Source organism: Chanodichthys erythropterus, chromosome 8 (genome assembly GCF_024489055.1).
Source record: "Chanodichthys erythropterus isolate Z2021 chromosome 8, ASM2448905v1, whole genome shotgun sequence".
NCBI classification, from domain to species: Eukaryota; Metazoa; Chordata; class Actinopteri; order Cypriniformes; family Xenocyprididae; genus Chanodichthys; species Chanodichthys erythropterus.
Genome location: NC_090228.1, coordinates 18,417,175 through 18,441,699, shown reverse-complemented (window position 1 = coordinate 18,441,699; position 24,525 = coordinate 18,417,175). Strand labels below are relative to the sequence as shown.

General features: G+C 38.1%; 1 protein-coding gene across 2 annotated transcripts in view; it reads left to right on the top strand.

The window, feature by feature from the left end:
• Positions 1-15,748, top strand: part of lin7a (lin-7 homolog A (C. elegans)) — a 66,020-nt gene extending 50,272 nt beyond the window's left edge. Inside the window, exons 4-6 of one of the 2 annotated variants that reach the window (XM_067392206.1) lie at positions 4,829-5,038; positions 6,712-6,923; positions 13,828-15,748. In XM_067392206.1, coding sequence (XP_067248307.1) covers positions 4,829-5,038; positions 6,712-6,923; positions 13,828-13,852 — 447 coding nt within the window. In that variant the 3' untranslated portion in view covers positions 13,853-15,748. Of the gene's footprint in view, positions 1-4,828; positions 5,039-6,711; positions 6,928-13,827 lie in introns of both variants that reach the window. The other variant, XM_067392207.1, reaches the window with a different exon arrangement.
• Positions 15,749-24,525: the final 8,777 nt, after the last annotated feature.

Genomic DNA, 24,525 nt, shown 5'->3' with positions numbered 1-24,525 from the left:
TCAGCAAGAAGCATGCCATCTTTTAAAATAGCAACCTGATGATTTACAAGAGTCTAGGCTTTCAAAATGTTTGTTATACAGTATATCTACTTTTTCCCTCAGAGAAGATGTAGCTGTGAAGCTGAGGAACTGCATGGGAAAAGGGTGTCTTGCATGCAGAGCACTTTCACACAGCATTTTTTTTTTTTTTTCAGTGTGAGACGAAACACTCAGACAGGGAAGGTGCTGTCCTTTCAGTTTCAGAGATCAGAAAACTGCTTGGTTTGCCATTTGGGAATCTGGCGCCTTGAAAAGTCTCTGAAAATCCTTGGTGTTTTTTCTCACTGTTTCCTGTCTATGAATGCCTTAATAATGAGCAGGGCCCCATAGTGCTGCACCTGTAGCTACAGTGTGGCTCAGCGTGAACTTCTTTTGTCTTCTTTCACATTCTCCATCTCCTGGTGGTTGCGCCTGGCTAACAAGCTCTGAAGTCTCAGGAATTCAGATGATAATGCAGGCAGCTGTGCAGGTTTTCAGATGCGGTTTCTCTTACTTCAAAATTTACAGCACAAATAGAACATATTGAGATATTTGGGCTGTGAAAAATCTTTCAGAGATGCACTATATGACTAGAGGTGTGTAGACATCCAAACATCTTCCCTTTGCTAATATATCAGCTTCCTGTGTTCAGGCGCATTGTTGGCACGTTACTATTTTGAGGAAACTGAAATAGACTGAGCCATTGACCAACTAAAACCTGGTTTAAAGTCAATGGCGCAATATTTGTTTTGTTATTTAAAGAGTGCATTAGTAATATGCACCTATAGGCGGGTACACTCTGCTTATTAAAAAAAATAAAAAAGTAAAAAATTATTATTGTGTGCATAAATATAAATATGCTTTGGTGGAATCTGACTTTTCCTGTAGATGGTCTGCTCACACGCTTTAACCTCGCACACGAGCAGATCCATTTTCTCGCTACAGAAGGTTTTTTTCCGTTTGCAAATTCCGACATGTAAATAGTGAATCCGCCATGGTGCGAGCGCAACTGGCTTTTAAAAGGAATAGGAGATGAGACTCTGATTGGTTTATTGCCCAAAACACACCCATGACTCATTAGGAGAATACAGACAGGGTTGGGGAGTAACGGAATACATGTAACGGCATTAAGTAATCAGGATACAAAAATCCAGTAACTGTAATTCTTTACAGTTATGTCAAAAAATTTAGTAATTAGATTAGTTACATTTTGAAAAAAGGGGGAATACTATCAGGATGGTTTCATTTAAAACTACAATGGTTTCATTTAAAACTAAATAAATCATTATTTTGCCATAACAACACCATAGTCAGCGCTGCTTGATTATACAGTAGTTCCTTGTTCTGCTGCCAGTGATGACTCACTTTGTGAACAGAAATGTTTGATCTGAGCTTGTTCAGTTATGATCTGATGTCACTTTTATAAGCCTATTTTTAAGCTCTTAATAACAATAACGATAGTAATATTGCAATAGATAATTTATCAGATTTTTAAAATATTTCTATTGTTGAGACCCATTCAAAAGTATGGAACGTGTAACATTTAAAAACTTGCAAAAATTTGAAACTAGATAATTTATCAGATTTTTAAAATATTTCTATTGTTGAGACCCATTCAAAAGTATGGAACGTGTAACATTTAAAAACTTGCAAAAATTGAAAAGAAATAATTAAAATTATATTTAAAAATGCAATTTATTTACAGTAAAGTTGACCCTTTCTTCTTTCTTTATATATATGACCTTGAAGTAATCCAAAAGTAATCAGATTAGATTACTTTCATCTTGTGGTACTTGGATTACATTACTGAATACTTTTTTTTTATGAAGTCATTTGTAACTGTTATGGAATAATTTTAATAAAAAGTAACCCTCCCAAGCCTGACCATGTGCCGGGTGCGCCGACCATTTTCCCTTCCTTAAACTAGCAAAAGAGGATTCGGACGTGCCCTAAGTGCACTTGCACCATGCGCTTCAGACCATGCACTTAGATCATTAAAATAGGGCCCAAAGTTTTTGTAAAGCCAATGTGGAGTTTTTTAATTTGGCTTTTAAGAACGTAGTTATAATTGAAGCTAGGTGTGTATATTGGGTTTAGAGCCAAATAATGAGAAAGAACCAAATTGCATATCCTAGCCCTGTCCCCTAAGGACTACAGCCCCATTGAATGCCTGTGCCAATGCATTGATGAAATTAAAAATTGAATGTTCCAAAACGTTAAACTAAGTTCAGTTAAACAATGACAAAACTAAAGTCATTGCATTTGGAAACAAAAATGAAGTTCTCCAGCAGAGCTTAGCTGCAACCCTGACAAAATTCACCTGAGTGTAATCCTGAAGACATTGATTAGCTGGTTCAGGTGTGTTTGATTAGGGTTGGAGCAAAACTCTGCAGGGACAGCGGCCCTCCAGGACCAAGTTTGACCAGCCCTGCTCTAGGGGGTCAAACAACAAAAAATCAAGTCAGAAATCTTGGTGTGATTTTGGAGTCAGACCTTAGTCTCAGTTGCCACATAAAAGCAATAACTAAATCAGCATATTATCATCTAAAAAAATATTGCAAGAATTAGATGCTTTGTTTCCAGTCAAGACTTAAGGCAGGAACACACCAAGTCAATGGTTGGCCGTCGGGCAGTTTTTGTTCGTCGGCCGGCTAAGTTTTCTCAGTGTGTTCCGCACCGTTGTTGAATCGGCGTCGGAGCTCGTCGGTCCTCCGGGCCATCTGATCATTCTGATTGGCTGTTCATCTACTGCTATCTGCTGGTACGGAAAGGCATTTCGTCTTACGCAGGCGCAGAAGGACATGCTACTTAGCCGTTGGGTGTTGAGCGTCGACGTGAGCCAACCCCCCAGGCTGCTTTCGTCGCCACTAGTTCGTCGGCGTCAACTTGGTGTGTTCCTGCCTTTAGAGAAACTTGTTCATTGTCATCACCAGCAGGGTGGATTATTGTAATGGACTTCTCAGTGGCCTTTCCAAAAAGACCATAAGACAGCTGCATCTCGTATAGAACACTGCTGCCAGGATTCTGAGCAGAACCAGAAAACATGAATAAATCACACCACATCACCTCAGGTCCTTGCGCTTCCAGTTGCATTTAGAATTGATTTTAAAGTACTGTTACTTGTTTATAAATCACTCAATGGCCTAGGACCTCAATACAGGGCAGATATGCTCATTTTAGCTGTTATGCTAGCCGCAGCTGGAACCAGCATCCATAAGTGCTCCAACAGTAGCCACATTCAAATCCAGACTCAAAACACATCTGTTTAGCCGTGCATTTACTGAATGAGCACTGTGATACCTCCAAACTGATTTTTTTTTTTTTTTTTTTACTGTTTTAATGCATTTTAAATCTTCAAATTTCTCTGATAAGAGATAAAAAAGTTACAATGGGGAGTGATCCATAATGGTTGAAACTCTGTGGTCTCTGTGGAGAAGTCCAACAGATTATTTAGGCGCCGAAATAACCACAGACGACAACCATCATGGGGAAGTCCGAGAGTAAGAGACAAATTAAAAATTACATCGAAAATTATAATAATGATTTGGGAAAAATTGATAAACCATAGTGGTTGAGACAGCTCCAGTGTGGTTAAGAGATTTATTTGATAAAAACAAAACTGAAACCGTGTGGTGAGAGTAGTGGGTATGAGTGAACCCGAGGTCGAGGACCAAATTAATTAGTGGTGACTGGAGGGGCAGTCCTAGAGCTCTTCTCGGACGATTTTAGGTGAAAAATCTGATCTATTGGAGACACCCAACAGATTATTTAGGAGGTGACTGAAAACCACAGGGAAAGACAGCCAATATGGGGAAGAGACAAATTAAAAATACATAGAACAAATATTCTGACTGAAACTCTCTGACTCTTCAGACAGTGGTATTCTCTGCTTTTTTGTTACTTTTATTTCCTATGCATTCCATTTTTATTCTTATGTATTTGTTTCCTTTTCACGTAAAGCACTTTGAATTACCATTGTGTATGAAATGTGCTATATAAATAAACTTGCCTTGCCTAAGAGGTTATTGGCCCTTGAATATCAATCCACCTTAAAGTGTTTCTATAGAAAGGGGTATCATGCTAATACAATCCTTGTATAACAACCATATAACACACTAGAATTGCTTTCTTAAATGCAAAGGATATTCCTTATTCTTAGAAACATCAACTGTTACACCATGTCTACACCAGAGAAGTATGTGATTTCTGTGGCACCAAATACGAAAAGTGAAAATACAATATCATCGGTCAGACAAACATTGGCATGCCATTGGTTGAGCCAATGTTGCTGTGTTGGACTGAATAAGATTCACAAACAATGTGCCACTATGTTTGGTGAAATGCCCCCATATCTTGCTTTTATTGGTAAATACCAAATGGAATAGCAGATATCCAGAGAGCAGGTGGGCTGATATATCACAACAGAAAAGATACATTATGTATTAAAGGTTTTGTTCACCCAAAAATGAAAATTATTTCATCACTCACCGTCATGTCACCATCATTCAAACTCATTAAACTTTGATTCGTTTTTGGAACAAAAACAAAGATATTTACCATATTTAATGTGTTCTATGTGTGTGTGTGTGTGTGTGTGTGTTCATCAAAGTCTGTTCATCAAACAAAGTGAATTTGCCTCTTTCTTAAGACTTTAGACAGGATTAAACCACACAATTCATTCCTTTAACTAAGCTGTTTATAGATATTTCATATTATCTTGTTAATCAGACTTGATGATATATTGATCTATCTATATTTCTCATTCATGTTTCACATTTACTGACACTTTGAACTCTTTGGTTCCCACCAGGCAACAGTGGCGGCATTCGCAGCCAGCGAGGGTCATTCTCACCCAAGGGTGGTGGAGCTGCCCAAGACAGAGGAGGGGCTTGGCTTCAACGTGATGGGTGGAAAAGAGCAGAACTCACCAATCTACATCTCCCGCATCATCCCTGGGGGTGTGGCTGAGAGGCATGGTGGTCTTAAGAGAGGTGACCAACTCCTGTCCGTCAATGGAGTGGTGAGTTGCCAGGGATGTTCCAGTTATGCATGGCCTTTTGTACTCCGTTACTCTGTAAAATGAATATGCACATGTAATTTAAGGACATATTTCCATAATAAAATGTATACAAGACTTTCAAAGCAAAGGCACTTAAACTTTACTAAATATAAATTGGTTGTTTACACAATGGAAAAATTCACAGGATACATAATTCGATGGAACCTAACAAACTGGAAATAATGAGCAAAAGACATGAGGGTATTAACTCAAAATTAATTGAAGTTAGATTTTTAATCACCTTCTAAGAATATATGCATTTCTGTACTTGTATAGAACAGGATGGAAAGTTTAAGACAAATCAGCTAATATCACAAAACATCACAGAATTTCTCAGTGCATTGCTAATACTTACTGATGCTCATGCTGTTTTCCCAACAAAAATAATTTCACTTCTTTGAGGATGATGTCCTCACTTTGTTTTGATATCAAGTGATATTATTAACATGCAGGATGGAAAGTGGAAACCTATTAACTTCTTAATAAGTTGCCAATTTTCCAAGTTAGAAGATAAGTAGATTGCAAAAATGGGAACATCTCATTAAATTAAAGTAGTAAACTACTAAAAATTAATTTCTGAATGAATTTTGAACACATGACATTGCCAGGTGAAGTAGGGGAAACAACTTAAGTGTTTGTGCAACAAAAATAATTTAAAACATGTTATGAGATCATTTTTTAGCTGTGTTGAGCTGTCACATAAGATGCCTTCATGCTGGAGGGCCCAGTGGCTTTTTAATCGATACAGATCAGTTTGGGCTGAAGTGAGATTATTACAGCAGAAAGATTTTCACATTGATCTCATTTCCAACAGTCTACAAGGCTGATCCCATCATGGAGTAATATGCTAATAAATCAAGTTTTGTAGCTGTTATTATCTCAGACCCATTAGAGACCAATTTCTCTAATCTTTCATTTTACTTAGGCTAAGCTTGACATTTTAAAATGCTAAAATTGGACAAATAAGACAGGAGGCTTACAGCAGGACTCTACCTAAAACTGAAAAGGACAGATTTCAAAAGACTTTATCTTTTCATAATTCACTGTAAATGTTTAAAATGTGTCTGACTGCAGCCAGACGAGAATGCATCTTTGACTGAATCCAAATGAATCTTTCAGTAAAAAAGCTGTCAACCCTTATGAAGTCACTGCTGCAAGAAAGTCTTTTGAAGCCAGTTTCTTTGCTCTTCTGTGCTGACATTCCAGTTTGTTACAATTTTATTACTTGAAGGAGTAATTGAAGTTTATAGAAACTAATGTCCACTGCTTACTCGCTCGAAAATGACAGCGGATCCATTTGATTTCATTTGCGTCAAAGATTGTAAAGGAAGGCATTTTGTGACAGCATTTGAGAAGCAATTTCTCATTAAACCAAACATGTTTACGGTTCCTGAGCTAATAGGAAATTAATGGCTCTTTTGTGCCAAAATGTAATTGAATGTTCATCACCGTGGAGCATTTTCTAGTGCAGTTTTGAGCTGACAAAAACTATGAGTTTGGATACAATAAAGTTCCAGTAACCATTAACAAACCATTGAATGTGCCAAGATAGATGACGCATTTCTGTCCTTTTATTTAGATGAAATGAACAACAGATTGCTCAGAAAAACTGACTACTGAATTATTTTCCTCAGAGTGTCGAGGGTGAACACCACGAGAAGGCTGTGGAGTTACTGAAAGCAGCCAAGGACAGTGTCAAACTGGTGGTGCGTTACACCCCTAAAGTCCTGGAGGAGATGGAGGCGAGGTTCGAAAAGCTCCGCACCGCTCGCAGGCGCCAGCAGCAGCAGCTGCTTATGCAGCAACAGCAGCAGCAAAACCTGGCCGCCCAGCAGAACCACATGTCGTAGGTGAGGCTTTTCATTGCTTTAAGGGTAACAGGACCTCAACCGGGTGGCACAAGGAGAGGTAGCTGCCCCACCAACCCTTGAGGCCTGTGGGAGATCTGGTACTGCATGCTGCCTGTCACCAGTGGAACGTTATTCTGAAAACAGACAGCTTTTGTGTCTGAGACTCAGCTGTTATGTCATAATGTGAGATAATGAATCAATAGAACAAGCTGGAAAGGAGTGCTGACGACATTACAGACTGAGCTCAATAAAAAGGGTTCTCTTATCAGGCAGTTGTCCAGACATTGAAGGATCACATTTAAGGGACTTTCAAGGGAAAATTAATAACTATTTAGATGTGAAATCAATCTTTTTTTTATTACAGCACATAAAGGGGCCTTTTAGGTATGCAAATCTCACTGATGGGACCATTTGTTTCAGTAATGCTTTAAGTTAAAGGCATAGTTCACCCAAAAATGAAATTCTGTCATCATTTACTCACCCTCATTATCATTCCAAATCTGTGTGACTTTCTTTCTTCTGTGGAACACAAAAGAAGATATATTGAAAAATGTCTCAGTACTTTCTGGTCAATGGGGTCCAGTGTTGTTTGGACCACAGTGTTCCTCAAAACAAATTCTTTTGTGTAGAAGAAAGTAATCAGGTTTGGAACAACATGAGCGGGAATGAATGATGACAGAATTTTTATCGAACTATTCTTGAGCCAGCTATAGCCGCTTTTCCACCATTGGGCCAAAACATTGACGTTGCTTAATTTTCTACTGTGTGGCTAATAACGGAGACCTTTAGAATGTAATATAATTGTGTCAGACGTATGAGATGTAAATAGCGACTGCGTTATGGATGATGATCAGATTAGGCCTGCACGATAAATCGTTATAAAATCGCGATCTCGATTCACCCTGTTCAAGATTTAATTTTTAAATGACTTCGATTTAAAAAAAAAATAAAAAAAAAAATCAGCCTTTATTTTGAAAGGACCGCTCTTCACCCTCAGCCAACGACAAAGCGCCTGTTCACACCAAACGCGAATAGAGCGTCTGGCGCGAATGATTTCAATGTTAAGTCAATGTAAAGACGCGTTTACGCGCACTGGACGTCTCGCGGCGCGAATGAGGCGTTTCGCGCGAATGGTGCTTTTTGTGCATTTAGCGTTTGACGCGAATTCGCGTCTGACGCCCGAGTTGAAAAATTTGAACTTTGGTTAACGCGGCGCGAATTTATGCCAATCAGGAGCCTGCTTGCTGCTGTGGCGGCAGGCCCGTCCGAAGTCACTCATTCAAAATGGAAGAACGACTGATATTATCAGTGAGCAGTCACACAGAGATTTATGACACAAGTTCATACTTCAGACAGGAATAAGAAGGCCCTCGCTTGGAAGAGTGTCGGTGAGGAGATTGGGCTACCTGGTAAGTTGTACACATTTCACTTTTGAGTCACGTACACGTTTATCGACCCGCAGCCTTCCCGCGACGCTGACTCCTACGCCGCTTTTCTGCTCTCCAGAGCAAATACAAACAAAGCGGTATCTCTCTCGATGAACGCACGATCAACATCAGCCATCTTGCAAACAGACAACCGCCTAGCACTTGCCCCTCCCACAAGAAGCGGATTTCGCCTCGGACGCGTGTCAATTTCGCTTCATACGCTTGTTTTTTACGCGCGTCTATTTCGCTCTAGACGCGCGAATGCATTCAAAATGTTCTAGCGGCAAACTAGACGCGGTAGACGCGAATTTGACGCTCTATTCGCGTTTGGTGTGAACGCTAGTCTCGTGTTTCACTCGTCAAGCGAGCGCGGTAGTTCTATATTGAAGCCTCTACAGGCTTGTGGTGATGTGCAATGTTCTATAGGTGCCAAAACAAATATTTTTGGTACTTCCAATTTGTTTTGTTTTGTCATGGTTCATGTGTGCAATAAACATTACATTTCATGAGAAAAAAAATCGTTGTAGAGAATCGTGATATCAATTCTAAGCTAAAAAATCGTGATTCATATTTTTCCCAGAATCGTGCAGGCCTAGATCAGATTAATTTAATTATTAACTTGCGTTAACTTGGCTCAAATAGCATGCTTGGACAGTAACAGAGCAACTGGTAGCCAAGCAACAGACATGTGAACAATCCTGAGTGGCGACATCACCACACGTATTCTATAAGCACAGTTCAGCAGGGTTTGCCAACCGTGCCGAGAATTCTGGGCCAAGAAGGGTGGTTTGTAATCGTGCAGTGCCGAACCAATCTCAAGTAAAAATATAACGGGAACCACATATTTATTTTTTCTATATTTATATACACCGATCAGGCATTATTTGTCAGTTGTCAACAATATGACCACTGACAAATGAAGTGAATAACACTGATTATCTCTTCATCACAGCACCTGTTAATGGGTGGGATATATTTTGTCCTTACAGTTGATGTGTTAAAAGCAGGAAAAATGGGCAAGTATAAGGATTTGAGCGAGTTTGACAAGGGCCAAATTGTGATGGCTAGACGACTTGGTCAGAGCATCTCCAAAACTGCAGCTCTTGTGGGGTGTTCCTGGTCTGCAGTGGTCAGAATCTATCAAAAGTGAACCAAGAGTGGTAAACTGGCAACAGGGTCATGGGCAGCCAAGGCTTATTGATGCACGTGGGGAGCAAAGACTGGCCCGTGTGGTCTGATCCAACAGAAGATCTACTGTAGCTCAGATTGCTCAAGAAGTTAATGCTGGTTCTGATAGAAAGGTGTCAGAATACACAGTGAATCGCAGTTTGTTGCGTATGGGGCTGCATAGCCGCAGACCAGTCAGGGTGCCCATGCTAACCCCTGTCCACCACCGAATGCGCCAACAGTGGGCACGTGAGCATCATAACGTGACCTATGGGAAGAAGGCAAGCCGGCGGAGGCATTGGAGGCTTGGGTCCTGCCATCCATGTGGATTTTACTTTGACCACCTACCTAAGCATTGTTGCAGACCATGTACACCCTTTCATGGAAACAGTATTCCCTGGTGGCTGTGGCCTCTATCAGCAGGATAATGCCACAAAGCAAAAATGGTTCAGGAATGGTTTGAGGAGCACAACGAGTTGTTGACTTGGCCTCCAAAATCCCCAGATCTCAATCCAATCGAGCATCTGTGGGATGTGCTGAACAAACAATTCCGATTTATGGAGGCCCCACCTCACAGGACTTAAAGGATCTGCTGCTAACATCTTGGTGCCAGACACCCCAGCACACCTTCAGGGTCTAGTGGAGTCCATGCCTCGCAGGGTCAGGGCTGTTTTGGCAGCAAAAGTGGGATCGTTCGGTGTATATATACAGGCTTATAAAACACATTTTTTTCTATTTGGTGCTAATTGATATGTCATTGTTAGAATAATTTGCCAACTTTACATCACATATTAGCTTCTAAAACAGTGCCTCCCTTCTATATTAAAAAGAGAAAGTATGTCATTCTTTATCACTTCCATTATCACTGTTCTGAAATCACAACACTCTCATTATCTCAAGATGTCTTTCATCTTTGCAAATGCAATACAATAGCAGAGAATTCTATTAGTCGGAGCCTTTTCCAGACAGACCAAAGCACATCTCCTTGTATTAATGATACTCGGCCCATCTCTCGCCTCATTGCCTCCTCACACCGTAGTTAGCTCTGAACAGCAGTATGGTTGGCAGCATTGTAACCTCGCCATAGAAACCATCCAAGCCTAAAATGAAGGTATAAGCAGTGCTGACTCAAAAACATGTCCATGTGGATACACTTCTCACAGAAGCACTGGCCTCTGTACACTTATCACCAGAGGCCTAATGGAATTCCTTGTGCATCTCTTGCTTGTGGCTAAATCCTTGGCTGTAAAATCATATGTGCTTGTGAGCTGCTGAGTATTTTTGGGACATTATGTCTGGGCAAGAGGATCATGGTGAGAGAGCTGAGCCCAGATCATCCCCTATCAAGACTGGCATGCGGACTCAACAGCAAAGCCACAGTGACCAGAGAGCACTTTGCCAACACTAAACCACACGCACACACACACACATACAAATCCATCTGAAAAACAAATAAAATCAGTTCAAGATCTATTGTAGATTGGGGGTGGGGGGTGTTAAATCATTTTATATATATATATATATATATGAATATATTTCAGCACGTCTTTACAGTAGTTGATAGTGGCGAGATGGCAGCACTCTATGGCGAACACTTCAGAAAGAACAAAGCGATAATTATTTTTGTATTAAATTATATAAAGAAAATCAGCAATGCAATTGAGGAAGAGTTGGAGGAGATTAGAAAATCTTTAAACTTCATGTCAGATGAGCTAAACACCATGCTATGCTACTTGATCTGATGGATGAAGTTAAACAATTGAAGAACCTTGTGAAAGAGAAGGATAAGAAATTTGAGGGATTAGAGAGAAGGATTGATGACTTGGAACAATATACAAGAATGGAGGACTTAATTAAGTGGACTGGAAACAACACACCAAACTTATGCCAGTACTGTGGCTAGACACAAAGTCAGTGAAGATGCCCTGCCAGAAGAGCCACAAACTCTGGAAAAACAAGTAATTAAGTTTTTGAAAGTAAGAATATGAATATTCAGAACAATAATGTTGTGGCCTGTCATACCCTTCCATGAAAGAACAGTGGAATGAAGCCTGCCATAAAAAAGCGAGCTACATGCATAGCTGAGCTCTCTAACATTTTTTTTTGTTTGTTTGGACGTGACATACAACAACAACAAAATTGTCAAATTACTAAAAGGCTTGTATTGGCAAATTGTGTCTTTTACTCTTCAGAAAGCAAAATATACTTTTGGCTTTCATTTCTGTTAATAAAAATGTCTCGTGTCTAAAAGAAGTTTGTATTTTTGTTATTTCAGCAGTACAAGAGGAAATATCTTAGGGTTTCAGGGGTCTGCATGTATTGACTCTAACAATGGGGGACCTTGGGAGTTACAAAGGTTGAGAACCTACTCTAAAATAAGCACAAATCCAATAGGAACCATCCCAAATGGGATTTTTCCTAACTTAAAAAAGAGGGCTGATATGTGAAAAGATTTTTGAAAAACAACTACAAAGCATATGGAAAAAACAATATGAGATGTGCCAAACAATAGGCGCACTTTATATAACCTGTCAATAAATAAATATCCAAATTTATCAGCAGAAAATGTAAAATTTATTCAAGGTTTGTCATAATGCATTCTGGAACTGACTTATCTGCGAAGGATATGATGCCATCTTTTGCCCAAAACAACTAATCTTGGCTGTTTCTCAATTCCAAGAACGTAGAGAACGGACTTGCATTCTCGTGGAGTCTGGTCTTGCCAGGTGACCTTGAAAGAACAAACTCGGAAGGACGCGAGGACACAGAACGCATCATCTGAGAATTGAGATGTGCTGCGATCTTGTTGCTCAACTGACCGTCCCAGCATATTATAAGTAGCTAATGCACAATAAATGCAGCAACATCACAAACAAATGTCATAATTTGACATTAAATTTCATGTTCACATAATTTTATATCTTTTTATTTCACCGCGTTTGGGTAGCCTTTACATGCTTTGTCAATGTTAAGATTATTTTTTATATTCCAATAAAAATACTGCAGGCTTTCTTCAGGTTATCACTTTATTAAAATTAAGCAAAACAAACGGGCCGTCACAAGCCATCACATATTTGCGAGCTTGTAGCTGGAATCTCATAAGTGAGAACGAGAACTTTAAAGCTTACAGGCTTCCGTACATCGACCGCCCGCAGTGTCTTCTGGGAATTTTAAAGGTTCGATTCTCTCAAGTATGCATTCGATGCATCCTCGATATCAAGAACACATCCGGGTACTTTCATGCATCCTCTGTTCTTGCGTTCTTGAGTACTGAGAACTGAACTTTGACGGTTGATGATGACGTAGAGCAAGAACACAAGGACGCAAGATCGCTGAAGAACGCATATTGAGAAACAGCCCTTAAAAAGCTCAAATTCTGGAATGGCAAAAGAAGTCAGAAGCACACTGTCTAGACAGCCTAGCACTGTAGTTTTTAGAATAGAGCAAAAGAGTAAAAGCCCAATTAATATTCAGCTATTAACATACCTGCTACTGTTGTAGTACTTGAGTCTAAACTCAGTCTCAAGTTCATCTGAAGTCCAAGTCTAAGCCCAAATCTTCATGGTCTTGTCATAGACTCTGGAGACTTTGGTCTTGGCCTTGACTCACACTCAACCCTAATCTTGTCTCAGTCTGGACTTGTACTCTTCGCTGGTCTCGACTACAACCAAAGACTATAGAATAACACAAGACATGTCACTCGTATAGTTTTGAATGGGAGAAAGTGTAACGCGTAATATGGCGGAATAAGTCCCGCCTTCTAAATAAGAGGCAATCGCCAACTGGTAAAGTCATCGCGTCACTTCAGCGGCCGTTAGAATTGCCGGTTTCTATAGAAACAGTCAGACGCGTGCCTCCGAAGAGACGCGCATTTAGGTGTGCGCATGCGCATTAGCTTGATCCAGCCTTAAAAATACAGTTTTTTGTCATGATTCGAGTGTTTAGAAACTAAATTTATGAGCCGGTTGTTGTTAGATTTCATTGGTGATTTCAAATATGAAATTTAATCGTAAGGTTGACGAACAGTTGTGGAGAATTTGATGTTCCCCCATTCAAAAAGATATGGCATGATGCCCAGGATGCCGAGAGGCATTTCAAAGATGGCCGCCGAGTGAAATGACTTGTCTTAAAGGGACTTTGCTACAACACTGGGACTTGCCCTTGACATGTTGGGCCCAAGTTGTCACGTGGAACCAAAGATTCAAGTCCAGCTGTTACATATTCATTTCAGCCAGAAATACCAGCAAATGTTTTGACAGTCCCTTTAAACTTGTCTCTCAGCTTTTGTCCTTTTGGTTTTTCACAGGCTCTTCCAAAAGAAGAAAAAGTAGAGGACACTGGGTGAGACTTAATCTCACAGCCGTGATGTAAGGAGGTCCAAGAGATCTCGGAAGAGGACCCTTACTGTTCTCCAGTGAAGACTATCCTCTTTCAGTCAACTACCTACAACTCAAAAAGGTTGAAAACTCCATGATCTGTGTTCCAAATTGGTGCTTGGAAAAATGTGGCATGATGGGATAAAGGAAGACTAGCACTGAATACATTGTTTTACACTTACTTGTTCATATTTCAGTTGTCTGGAACCAATCGCAAGTTGTGACCGACCCTCTTAAAAAGTCCCTCTTGTAGTTTTGTGATAAATGTGATAAAGCATTCATCGGTTTTCATTATGTTTTTGTTGCCACAGCGTTGTACAGTAACAAAGGGTTCTTTTGGTGCTGGTGTCTCTGTGAAAAGAAAGCGCTTTTTATGTCAGTCGTCCATAATTGGATAACACTGAGGTATTTTATACCATACTGTAGCAAGGAATATTTTGTAAAGAAAGTAGATTTAGCAATAACACTTGTTTTGTCACATTCTACTGTCAAAGTATGGGTAAAATGCGTAGAAGAACAAGGGCAAAGTTACTACAAAATTGTATCTTATGCACCATGTGACATAAGTCAGACTAAACCATAAACACTGTTTGCACAGAATGTTCTTATGAGATCACAGTGCCATTGACAGAGATTATTAGAGACATTTGGCATAGGATATTGTATGGCAGGCATATTTAAAGGTAAAGTGTGTAATTAACACCTTAATATACAAATTCAACCATAATTAAAAAATGTAAACATTTCATTGGTATATCAAAACATTGCACACACTATTTGTTTGCGCATCCAACCAATAGCGCTTAGAGTTTGGGGCTGGACTTAATGGACCTCAGAAAGGAAGAGTGCTCTGGAAACCTATATGAAAGAAGTCCTTATTTTCTCAATTTTGCTTTGTGGCAAAAGTGGCGGAAATTACACACTTCACCTTTAACAGGTCCTGCATTCATGACAGCTGTACAGTTTTGATGCGGTTTTATGGTTGTGATGTCACTACTGAAATTAAAATCTAATTTAGAAATATTCTATTTAAGTTCAGACATAGTTGATATTATGAAATTATTTACTATGAGGACAAACAGAATGTCAAACTCAGATACATGATATCTACAAATGGAGGTAAATCATAACAGTATTTTGTTATGTTAAAGTTCTATTTTCAAGTTTATTATCTTAGAGGTTTGAAAGATTATTTTGTGGTGTTCCTTAATTATGTTATATTTTCACATAACCGACCACCTCATTCACTAGAAACATTGTCCTGTTTTGACAATCAATTTAAAAAGCAAGCGTTAATCTACAGCATTTTGTTTTATTTCCTAACATCTTTTATTGCTTTTTTTTTATTTCACAGCTTCTTTCCCTCAACTCAAGCTGTCAAAAGCTGGCAAAATGTCTATCCATTGCAGTGCTGTAGTCGTACTGTTAGTTGAAGTCTTATAGAAGCAAAACTGTAAATCAGCAAGTAGTTGATGACCACAGTAATCAAAGGTAATATTGTATCTGTGTTATTGTAATTTGGTTTGATGGTTTTCCTGATGTAGGACTTTGGTAGATACTTAAATTAGTTCCTTTGTTGGTTGGTTTTTGAGTAATCTAAGACTGTGGGTAACATGTAAACGTGTCATCCTAATAGACAAAATCACACCAAGTTGATTTGTTCCTTGATTGTCAATCAATTCATTTCAATGGATTCTCTTCCCTTTTATATGTTTACTTACAGACTTTCTTATTAATGACTTGCATTTTTGAGGCTGGACAAGCTGATCTTATTATACAGTGAAAAAATACCAAGTGATATGCAATTGTTATACATATTATATTTGTATAAATAAATATATGTGCGTGTGTGCAAAGCTTCAAATCTTTGTTTCTTAACCACCATCCAGAACACCCTAGTGAATGGATAGCAATGTGGTAACAACCACTTACAACACTTCAGCAACAGTATACCGCAACTTCCTGGTGACCAATCAACACTGTTCAATAAACAAGAACTTATTATCATGTAATTACATTTTTAGACACAATCCGTCAGTCTCTTTTCAGTCTGCCATCAAAAATACTGAAATCTTTTGCATGGTGTTAGTGGTGTGTCGTTTCATTTGAGTGAATGATTCAATGACCCAATGACTCTCTTAATGCATCGTGATGGCATGTTTAGCACCACTATTCACATTTTCTTCAGCAAATGTACTTTGAGTCAAGTCTTCTTTGGAAAGTTTTAAAGTATTTGTATACTGGTGCAAAGGTAAGAAAAGGTGGGAAAATACTTTTATCCACAGACACAACTAGGTGGTTTGTTTAACAGAGGTTGAAGAAGTTAAAATTCTTTTATACTCATCAGGCATGCAATGGACTGATAAATAGCCCAACTGCCCTTGTCACATCGATACAGATCAACCTGACATCGAGACTAATGCAGAAATTTGCTGGTTCTTTAGAAGGTATTATGAATTTAACACAATTTAAAGGCCCTACAATTTCCACATTTTACAATTGTTATAATCTGATATGACAATGTCATTTAGACAATGTCAGAAAAGAACCCTAATATTGTACACCTATAGCAGTCCAACATGGCATACAACAGTTACATATTTGGGTCAATGATGTGACGGGTCTTTTTTTTTTTTTTTGTCCAAAGGCCTTAATAATAATAAAAAACTAAGATATGATATCCAAAGTATTGAAGGTATACAACTAGATTGAATCAAAAAGGTTTTAATTATATTTTGCACATATAAAGGTATTTTAAAGATTTTGAAGTGTCAAAAGGTCATTCGGTTTAACCGTCCAAAGGCCAAAACAGCCATTTCATTTGTGATTAAAATATCTTAAAATGAAATAAATGTATATATTTTTATTCTGGCATGATTTTACAACATTATATATTAACATAGTGCAAAATTATGTGTAGAAGTTGTTGCTTTGCTATGAAAAAAAGATTGTCCGAAAAAATTTATTTCATTGATGTCATTCGGTGTAACCAATATGAAGGGACCATTTTGGATCAAGTCATGCGGTCAATATCATGTGACAGGATGTGACATCATTCAGACACCTGGCAAAGGACCACATGGTCATGAAGCAAAGTAACTAACTCTCTTTTATCTATTTGAAAAATTAATGTTTTCACTTGCTCATACGCATGTCCCAAAACATCAGGTCATTCGGTACAACTATAAAACATGGAAAATATTGTAATATTTTAATTACTTGTACTAAATATAAAATGTTTGATTGTCCTTTTGCCAGCTAGCTAGCTATCATCCTGTTAGCACTGTTTGAAAATATTGTCATTCGGTATAACCAAAAGCGTCATTCGGTTGAACTCAATTACTTTTTTTGGTGATAAATTTTGTCTATCTTGTAAAATATGACAAAAGCAGTGTCAAGTGATTATAAAAACCACATAATCTCATTGTTAACACTTAATAAAACTTCAAAATTAATTATATCTTCATTATGTCTTTTTACACTTTTAAAAACCTTATTCGTCACCCATTTACATTTCCAGTGGAGCTGTTTCTTGAAATAACATTAGACTAATGACTACACGGGAGAAGTTTATGGGCAAGTTTATAGTATAGGTAGGAATCAATGTGATCCAGTTGTTAATGTGTTTTTTAATTTCTCAAAATCTGTTCTAAAAGAGTAAAACAAACGTAATCTGTCGATGTAACATTCTCTGACAGAAAATCCACAGGGCTAAGCAAAATCCTGACAACAACAGATTATATCCATCGTAAAAACCTGTAGGACCTTTTAAAATATTTTATTTATCAGTAAGAAAAGTGCACCCAAGGCAGAACATTGATTTACTTAGATCAAAGTAGATTTGCACTCGGAACTTTAGGTCTGGTGAATTTTAAATCAGAGCTTTATCTCAGCAGATCAACACACTTTTGTGTTTTATTTCAGTTAAACTAACGTTAGACAAAACAAGAATACATGCAGTCCAAACGAAAGTGAGAGGAAGCAACTGAATCTTTTTAAAGGGATAGTTCACCCAAAAATGAAAATTGAAAAAATCATTTACTGACCTTCAAGTTAGGCCTGCACGATTCTGGGAAAAATATGAATCACGATTTTTTAGCTTAGAATTGATATCACGATTCTCTACAACGATTTTTTTTCTCATGAAATGTAATGTTTATTGCACACATGAACCATGACAAAACAAAACAAATTGGAAGTACCAAAAATATTTGTTTTGGCACCTATAGAACATTGCACATCACCACAAGCCTGTAGAGGCTTCAATATAGAACTACCGCGCTCGCTTGACGAGTGAAACACGAGACTAGCGTTCACACCAAACGCGAATAGAGCGTCAAATTCGCGTCTACCGCGTCTAGTTTGCCGCTAGAACATTTTGAATGCATTCGCGCGTCTAGAGCGAAATAGACGCGCGTAAAAAACAAGCGTATGAAGCGAAATTGACACGCGTCCGAGGCGAAATCCGCTTCTTGTGGGAGGGGCAAGTGCTAGGCGGTTGTCTGTTTGCAAGATGGCTGATGTTGATCGTGCGTTCATCGAGAGAGATACCGCTTTGTTTGTATTTGCTCTGGAGAGCAGAAAAGCGGCGTAGGAGTCAGCGTCGCGGGAAGGCTGCGGGTCGATAAACGTGTACGTGACTCAAAAGTGAAATGTGTACAACTTACCAGGTAGCCCAATCTCCTCACCGACACTCTTCCAAGCGAGGGCCTTCTTATTCCTGTCTGAAGTATGAACTTGTGTCATAAATCTCTGTGTGACTGCTCACTGATAATATCAGTCGTTCTTCCATTTTGAATGAGTGACTTCGGACGGGCCTGCCGCCACAGCAGCAAGCAGGCTCCTGATTGTATGGCAAGCCAAAGTACTCACAAACGCCTGGTCGGACGTCTGATTGCACACTGACGCGTCAAAAGCGCGCGTTTTGGCAGCAAAACGCGCGTCCTCGACGTGTGATTTGCGTTAAGAAGGCGCGTTCTTAACGCGCGCTTTGGTATCATGGAAAACGCGCTTCAAGAACGCGCGTTTTTGTGTACTTAAACGCGCGTTCTCGACGTGTGATTTGCTATTAAAACGCGCGTTCTTGACGTGCGCTTTGGAGTGACAAAAAAACGCGCGTTTTTGACGTGCGTTTATCATAACGAAAATGGGCGTCGAATACGTGCGTTTTGAGTCAGACAAAACGCTCGTTATGAACGTGTAAACAGGTAAACCAAACAGACACTGCAAACGTGTGTTTGAAGTGTCCATCAGGCGAAGAGAACGCGCTCTTTCCTTAGTGTTCTCAAAAGTGCACGTCGAAAGCGTGTGCTCTCTCTTTAGGGCTTTGAGTCTGTTATAGGTTTAGGACAGCATTATCATTAAACTCAACCAAAACAACATGGAATTATCAAGGATAAATTTGGCAGATGATTATAATTGTTGAGTTATAATCCAGTATAATTAATATGAAATATGCATATAAACACGTAAAACTATTATTTAAAATAGCCGTGGGGGATGACAGGATAAATATACCTTCGATCAAGGCCAAAAGTTTGTAAGGAGCCAATAAAATACTACACCACATGTATGATCATCCTGGCTATATATTACGGTGGCGTATTGCCTCATACATAATATTTTTTCCACTCAATTATGTCGTTAAGACATCTTTTTCTCATAATAACGAGATGTTATGTCGTTAAAACGACATATTTTGTAGGCATATATGACGTGAACATATAGGCTACCTTTATCTGATCTATAATAGAGAATTTATCTTAGATCAGTGCCTTTATATTTGCTTCTGCTTTTCGAGTGCGGAAGTGTGATAAAGTAAAATACATTTCAAATATAGTGTAAAATACATTTCGATGCCTGTATCGATGGCAATGCCCATAGAATAATGAACACAATATTATAGCCTATGCAGTTTCTAGCCTAATAAAAGAGAAAAAAATTATCATTGGTGTTTCAGTCGCATTTTATTATAGGCCTATTCAAAAATAATATAGCTAAAATACCGGTAAACAGGCCTGACACTACGGATACAACAATAATGCTATATTGTCATTGACCTATTTATCAAAATAAAACTGATAAATGAAAGTGGAGACAATAGCCTACCTCCAAAAATATCTACATTACTTTTCCAACATTTGTGTCATTATTCTTAAAAGGTTTATTGGCCTCGATGAGTCTGAGACTCCCGGTCAGAGATTGTGTCTCAGACGGCATTAAATAATTCGTGAATATTTGTAAATATTCGTGGCTCAAACAGCTGGAAAAATGACTGTGGCTGTACTGCAGTTCTGTGGGTGTTTTGTCTAGGCAAGGATATTAGCCTATAGTTAACTAAAAAAAAACTATTCAAAACATTTATGCTAATCGAAATAAACCTGAAATTTAAGAAAATATAGCCTAAATATTAGTTGAAAATTTCAATATAATTTCCTTTCTCCCCCCTGAGGCGATCCTTTCATTAACCGACAAGATTATGTTAAATTAGAATTAAGCGAAATTAGAATGAGGAAAAAATCCCAGGGGTTCAGTTTTAGCCTAGGCTATATAGAAGAAACAACAAAACAGGAGGATTCATTGCATCGCATGCAGCGCTTCTGTGAACGGAGAAGAAACGAGATAAAATCTTATAAAAGGAATAAATAGCTTCTTCCTATATAGCTAGGCATACTCAAAATATATTAAACCTAAATAATTAACATATTAAGAAAATGAAAGAAAAAAGTACAAGTACAAAGTTTCGACAAGTAGACCATCTAATATGCTGAGTTTCCATTCATTTTTGAGAAGTTCACGGAAAGGCATTGCTTGTCTTTATTTTTCAAGCAATGTTTTATTGTGTGAGTACAAATAATAGTTACAATAATAGTTATACCTACACAGATTGTAATGGTATTACTCTTATGACCATAAATGTCTGAGTATTTTAAGTTGTTTACGCTTTTTATAAAAATAAAAAAAAATCAAGTGAACGCGCCGGCGCCATAGACTATCAGTTTTAGTAGCTAGCCTACTATAACTTGACTTCACAGCCTGTTTATTGTCAAAACAAAATACAGTCAACCAAATACAGAAAAAGTTCCACTGCTCATTTTAAATATCTGTGTACAATCAGAGAGTTTAAATAATAAATAGGCTATAGCATCTAAATACTAGTGCATATGGAAAATATATATTATATTTTTCATTATTGTTCTGTTTTTCTGAATACCATTAAATTGAAAAGATTTGTAGGGGAACTAAAAATACCTAAGTAGTGGTGCCCCCCTATGGGATTAAATGCCCCTATGAAAGCATTGTTTAACAACATAGGCGTAAATATATTTTAACGTCCAAGTGCTAAAAAAACAATTGGATTTGTGCCGAATGAGAGCCCAACAGTTTCGATTTAAATAATATTTTAGGCTTTAAAATAAATATTGTTTGTAATGAATGCTATAATTTGTTTATGATTATTTTATACTTTTTATAACTATTTTCATTATGAATACCATTATGGATTTGTTGTGGAAATAGCCTAAAATACATGTTTAAAGCTTAATGCTTGTGTAATGTGTGACATAGAAGACCAAACTCAGTAAACACCATACTAAACCATACTATGTACAGCAAAGCAGATGAGCCTAATATGAACGCAGTTCGTTTAATTAAGTGTTTTTCTCTTATAGAAAACCGTTATAAAGAAAAAAGCTTAAGGTCTCTTAATGTAGCCTACTAAGTGATAGGCTATTAAAATATCAAATTCTGCACGAATACATTTTTCTGTGTAGTACCTATGCTTTCTTAGTAGGCTACAGCGTTTAATATAAGCTATGTCTACACATTTTTCTGGACATCGCTCATTGTTTCTACCTTAATAGGCTACATTGTTTAAATTAATGTTAGCCAACTACATATAGCCTATGTATGTACGCTATATATGTCTGAAATTAGGCCATAACTTGTACAGTCACCTTTGATAACAGATTATGTACTCCAAATTGTAATGTTAAAGCATTTCCTAAAGCTGCTTAAAACTATAGGACTGCGTATTGTGAAAAGCGCTAAACAAAATAAATGTAAATTGAACTGATATGAGCTCTATAGATCAGATAAAGGTATAAAGGTATTTTTCGTACACGTACAAAATATGTCGTTTTAACGACATAACATCTCGTTATTATGAGAAAAAGATGTCTTAACGACATAATTGAGTGGAAAACATATTATGTATGAGGCAATACGCCACCGTAATATATAGCCAAGATGATCATACATGTGGTGTAGTATTTTATTGGCTCCTTACAAACTTTTGGCCTTGATCGAAGGTATATTTATCCTGTCATCCCCCACGGCTATTTTAAATAATAGTTTTACGTGTTCATATGCATATTTCATATTAATTATACTGGATTATAACTCAACAATTATAATCATCTGCCAAATTTATCCTTGATAATTCCATGTTGTTTTGGTTGAGTTTAATGATAATGCTGTCCTAAACCTATAACAGACTCAAAGCCCTAAAGAGAGAGCACACGCTTTCGACGTGCACTTTTGAGAACACTAAGGAAAGAGCGCGTTCTCTTCGCCTGATGGACACTTCAAACACACGTTTGCACTGTCTGTTTGGTTTACCTGTTTACACGTTCATAACGAGCGTTTTGTCTGACTCAAAACGCACGTATTCGACGCCCATTTTCGTTATGATAAACGCACGTCAAAAACGCGCGTTTTTTGTCACTCCAAAGCGCACGTCAAGAACGCGCGTTTTAATAGCAAATCACACGTCGAGAACGCGCGTTTAAGTACACAAAAACGCGCGTTCTTGACGCGCGTTTTCCATGATACCAAAGCGCGCGTTAAGAACGCGCCTTCTTAACGCAAATCACACGTCGAGGACGCGCGTTTTGCTGCCAAAACGCGCGCTTTTGACGCGTCAGTGTGCAATCAGACGTCCGACCAGGCGTTTGTGAGTACTTTGGCTTGCCATATGATTGGCATAAATTCGCGCCGCGTTAACCAAAGTTCAAATTTTTCAACTCGGGCGTCAGACGCGAATTCGCGTCAAACGCTAAATGCACAAAAAGCACCATTCGCGCGAAACGCCTCATTCGCGCCGCGAGACGTCCAGTGCGCGTAAACGCGTCTTTACATTGACTTAACATTGAAATCATTCGCGCCAGACGCTCTATTCGCGTTTGGTGTGAACAGGCGCTTTGTCGTTGGCTGAGGGTGAAGAGCGGTCCTTTCAAAATAAAGGCTGATTTTTTTTTTTTTTTTTTTTTTAAATCGAAGTCATTTAAAAATTAAATCTTGAACAGGGTGAATCGAGATCGCGATTTTATAACGATTTATCGTGCAGGCCTACTTCAAGTTGTTCCAAACTTGTATAAATGTCTTTGTTCTGCTGAACACAAAATATGATATTTTGAAGAAAGTTTGTAACCAGGCCGCTTTGGGGCACCATTAACTTCCATAGTAGGAAAAAAAATACTATGGAAGTCAATGGTGCCCCTGAACTGTTCAGTTTCCCACATTTTTAAAAAATATCTTCCTTTGTGTTCAACAGAACAAAGAAATGTATACAGGTTTGGAACAACCTAAGGGTGAGTAAATGATGGCAGATTTTTTTATTTTTTTTTGGGTGAACTAACTTTATCCCTTGAAGAAGGGTCTTTAGTACGAAGCCGTCAGCGAAGGGCACAAGGATTCGGGATTCATTTCGCATGCAATTTATTTGACAAACAATCTGGAAAATTAACCAATTATCCCCTCAAAATTGACAGATTTTGTTTTTACAAAATGGCAAAAGAAGACACAGATTAAATAAATTTATCTTAAAGACTCAAAAGGGCTATATTCCATGTACAACATATATATCATGTTGTAACATATCACGTTTTTACAACCGTTCAATAAATAAAACGTTAATATAGAGCAACTTACATTTTAGACACAATGTTGTCCGTTGTTTTGTCTATTTTGCTGCGCCAACGAAAGCAGATCCAAACGAAGCCAAATCGACCGTTGAGTCTCCGAGCAACCGAGCGCAGTTGTTTTGATTCATTCATGAGTCATTTTAATGAATCGTTTGATTGAGTGTTTCAATGACTCGCTCATAATACTCAAGGCAATCGTCGCCACCACCTACTGGCGTAACTTTGTAACCTGTAGAAAGTCGTTACTGAAAATCACCACTAATACACAGACTGACATTTTGGACCTGTCAAGTCGTGATCTGCACACTAGTAATTGAAAGAGGAGTTTATGAGTCATGTTTTTTCTGTGTTGTATTAATTGCCCAATTAGCAAGATGCTATTTTTCTTACTTTTTCTTCTAGAAAATTAGATTGTTACCATGGTGTACTAAATAAGCAATATAGCCTACTCATAGAAGTTCATTCAGATAGATAACCTGTTCACATCTGCCTAGATTTGTTGATAAAATTAAATCTTAAATTAAAAAGTTTCTTCCATACAAACTAATTCAGCTTTTTGTTTATGGAGGCATGAAATATTGAACACTGACAACATCTAGAGGGCCTTTTGATCCCAGGAGTCATGGCAGCTGTGTATACATGATTGTGTGTGCACTTGAGAAAATACTGCACTCTGGTGGCCACAGGTTTTAAGTGCATTTCTGT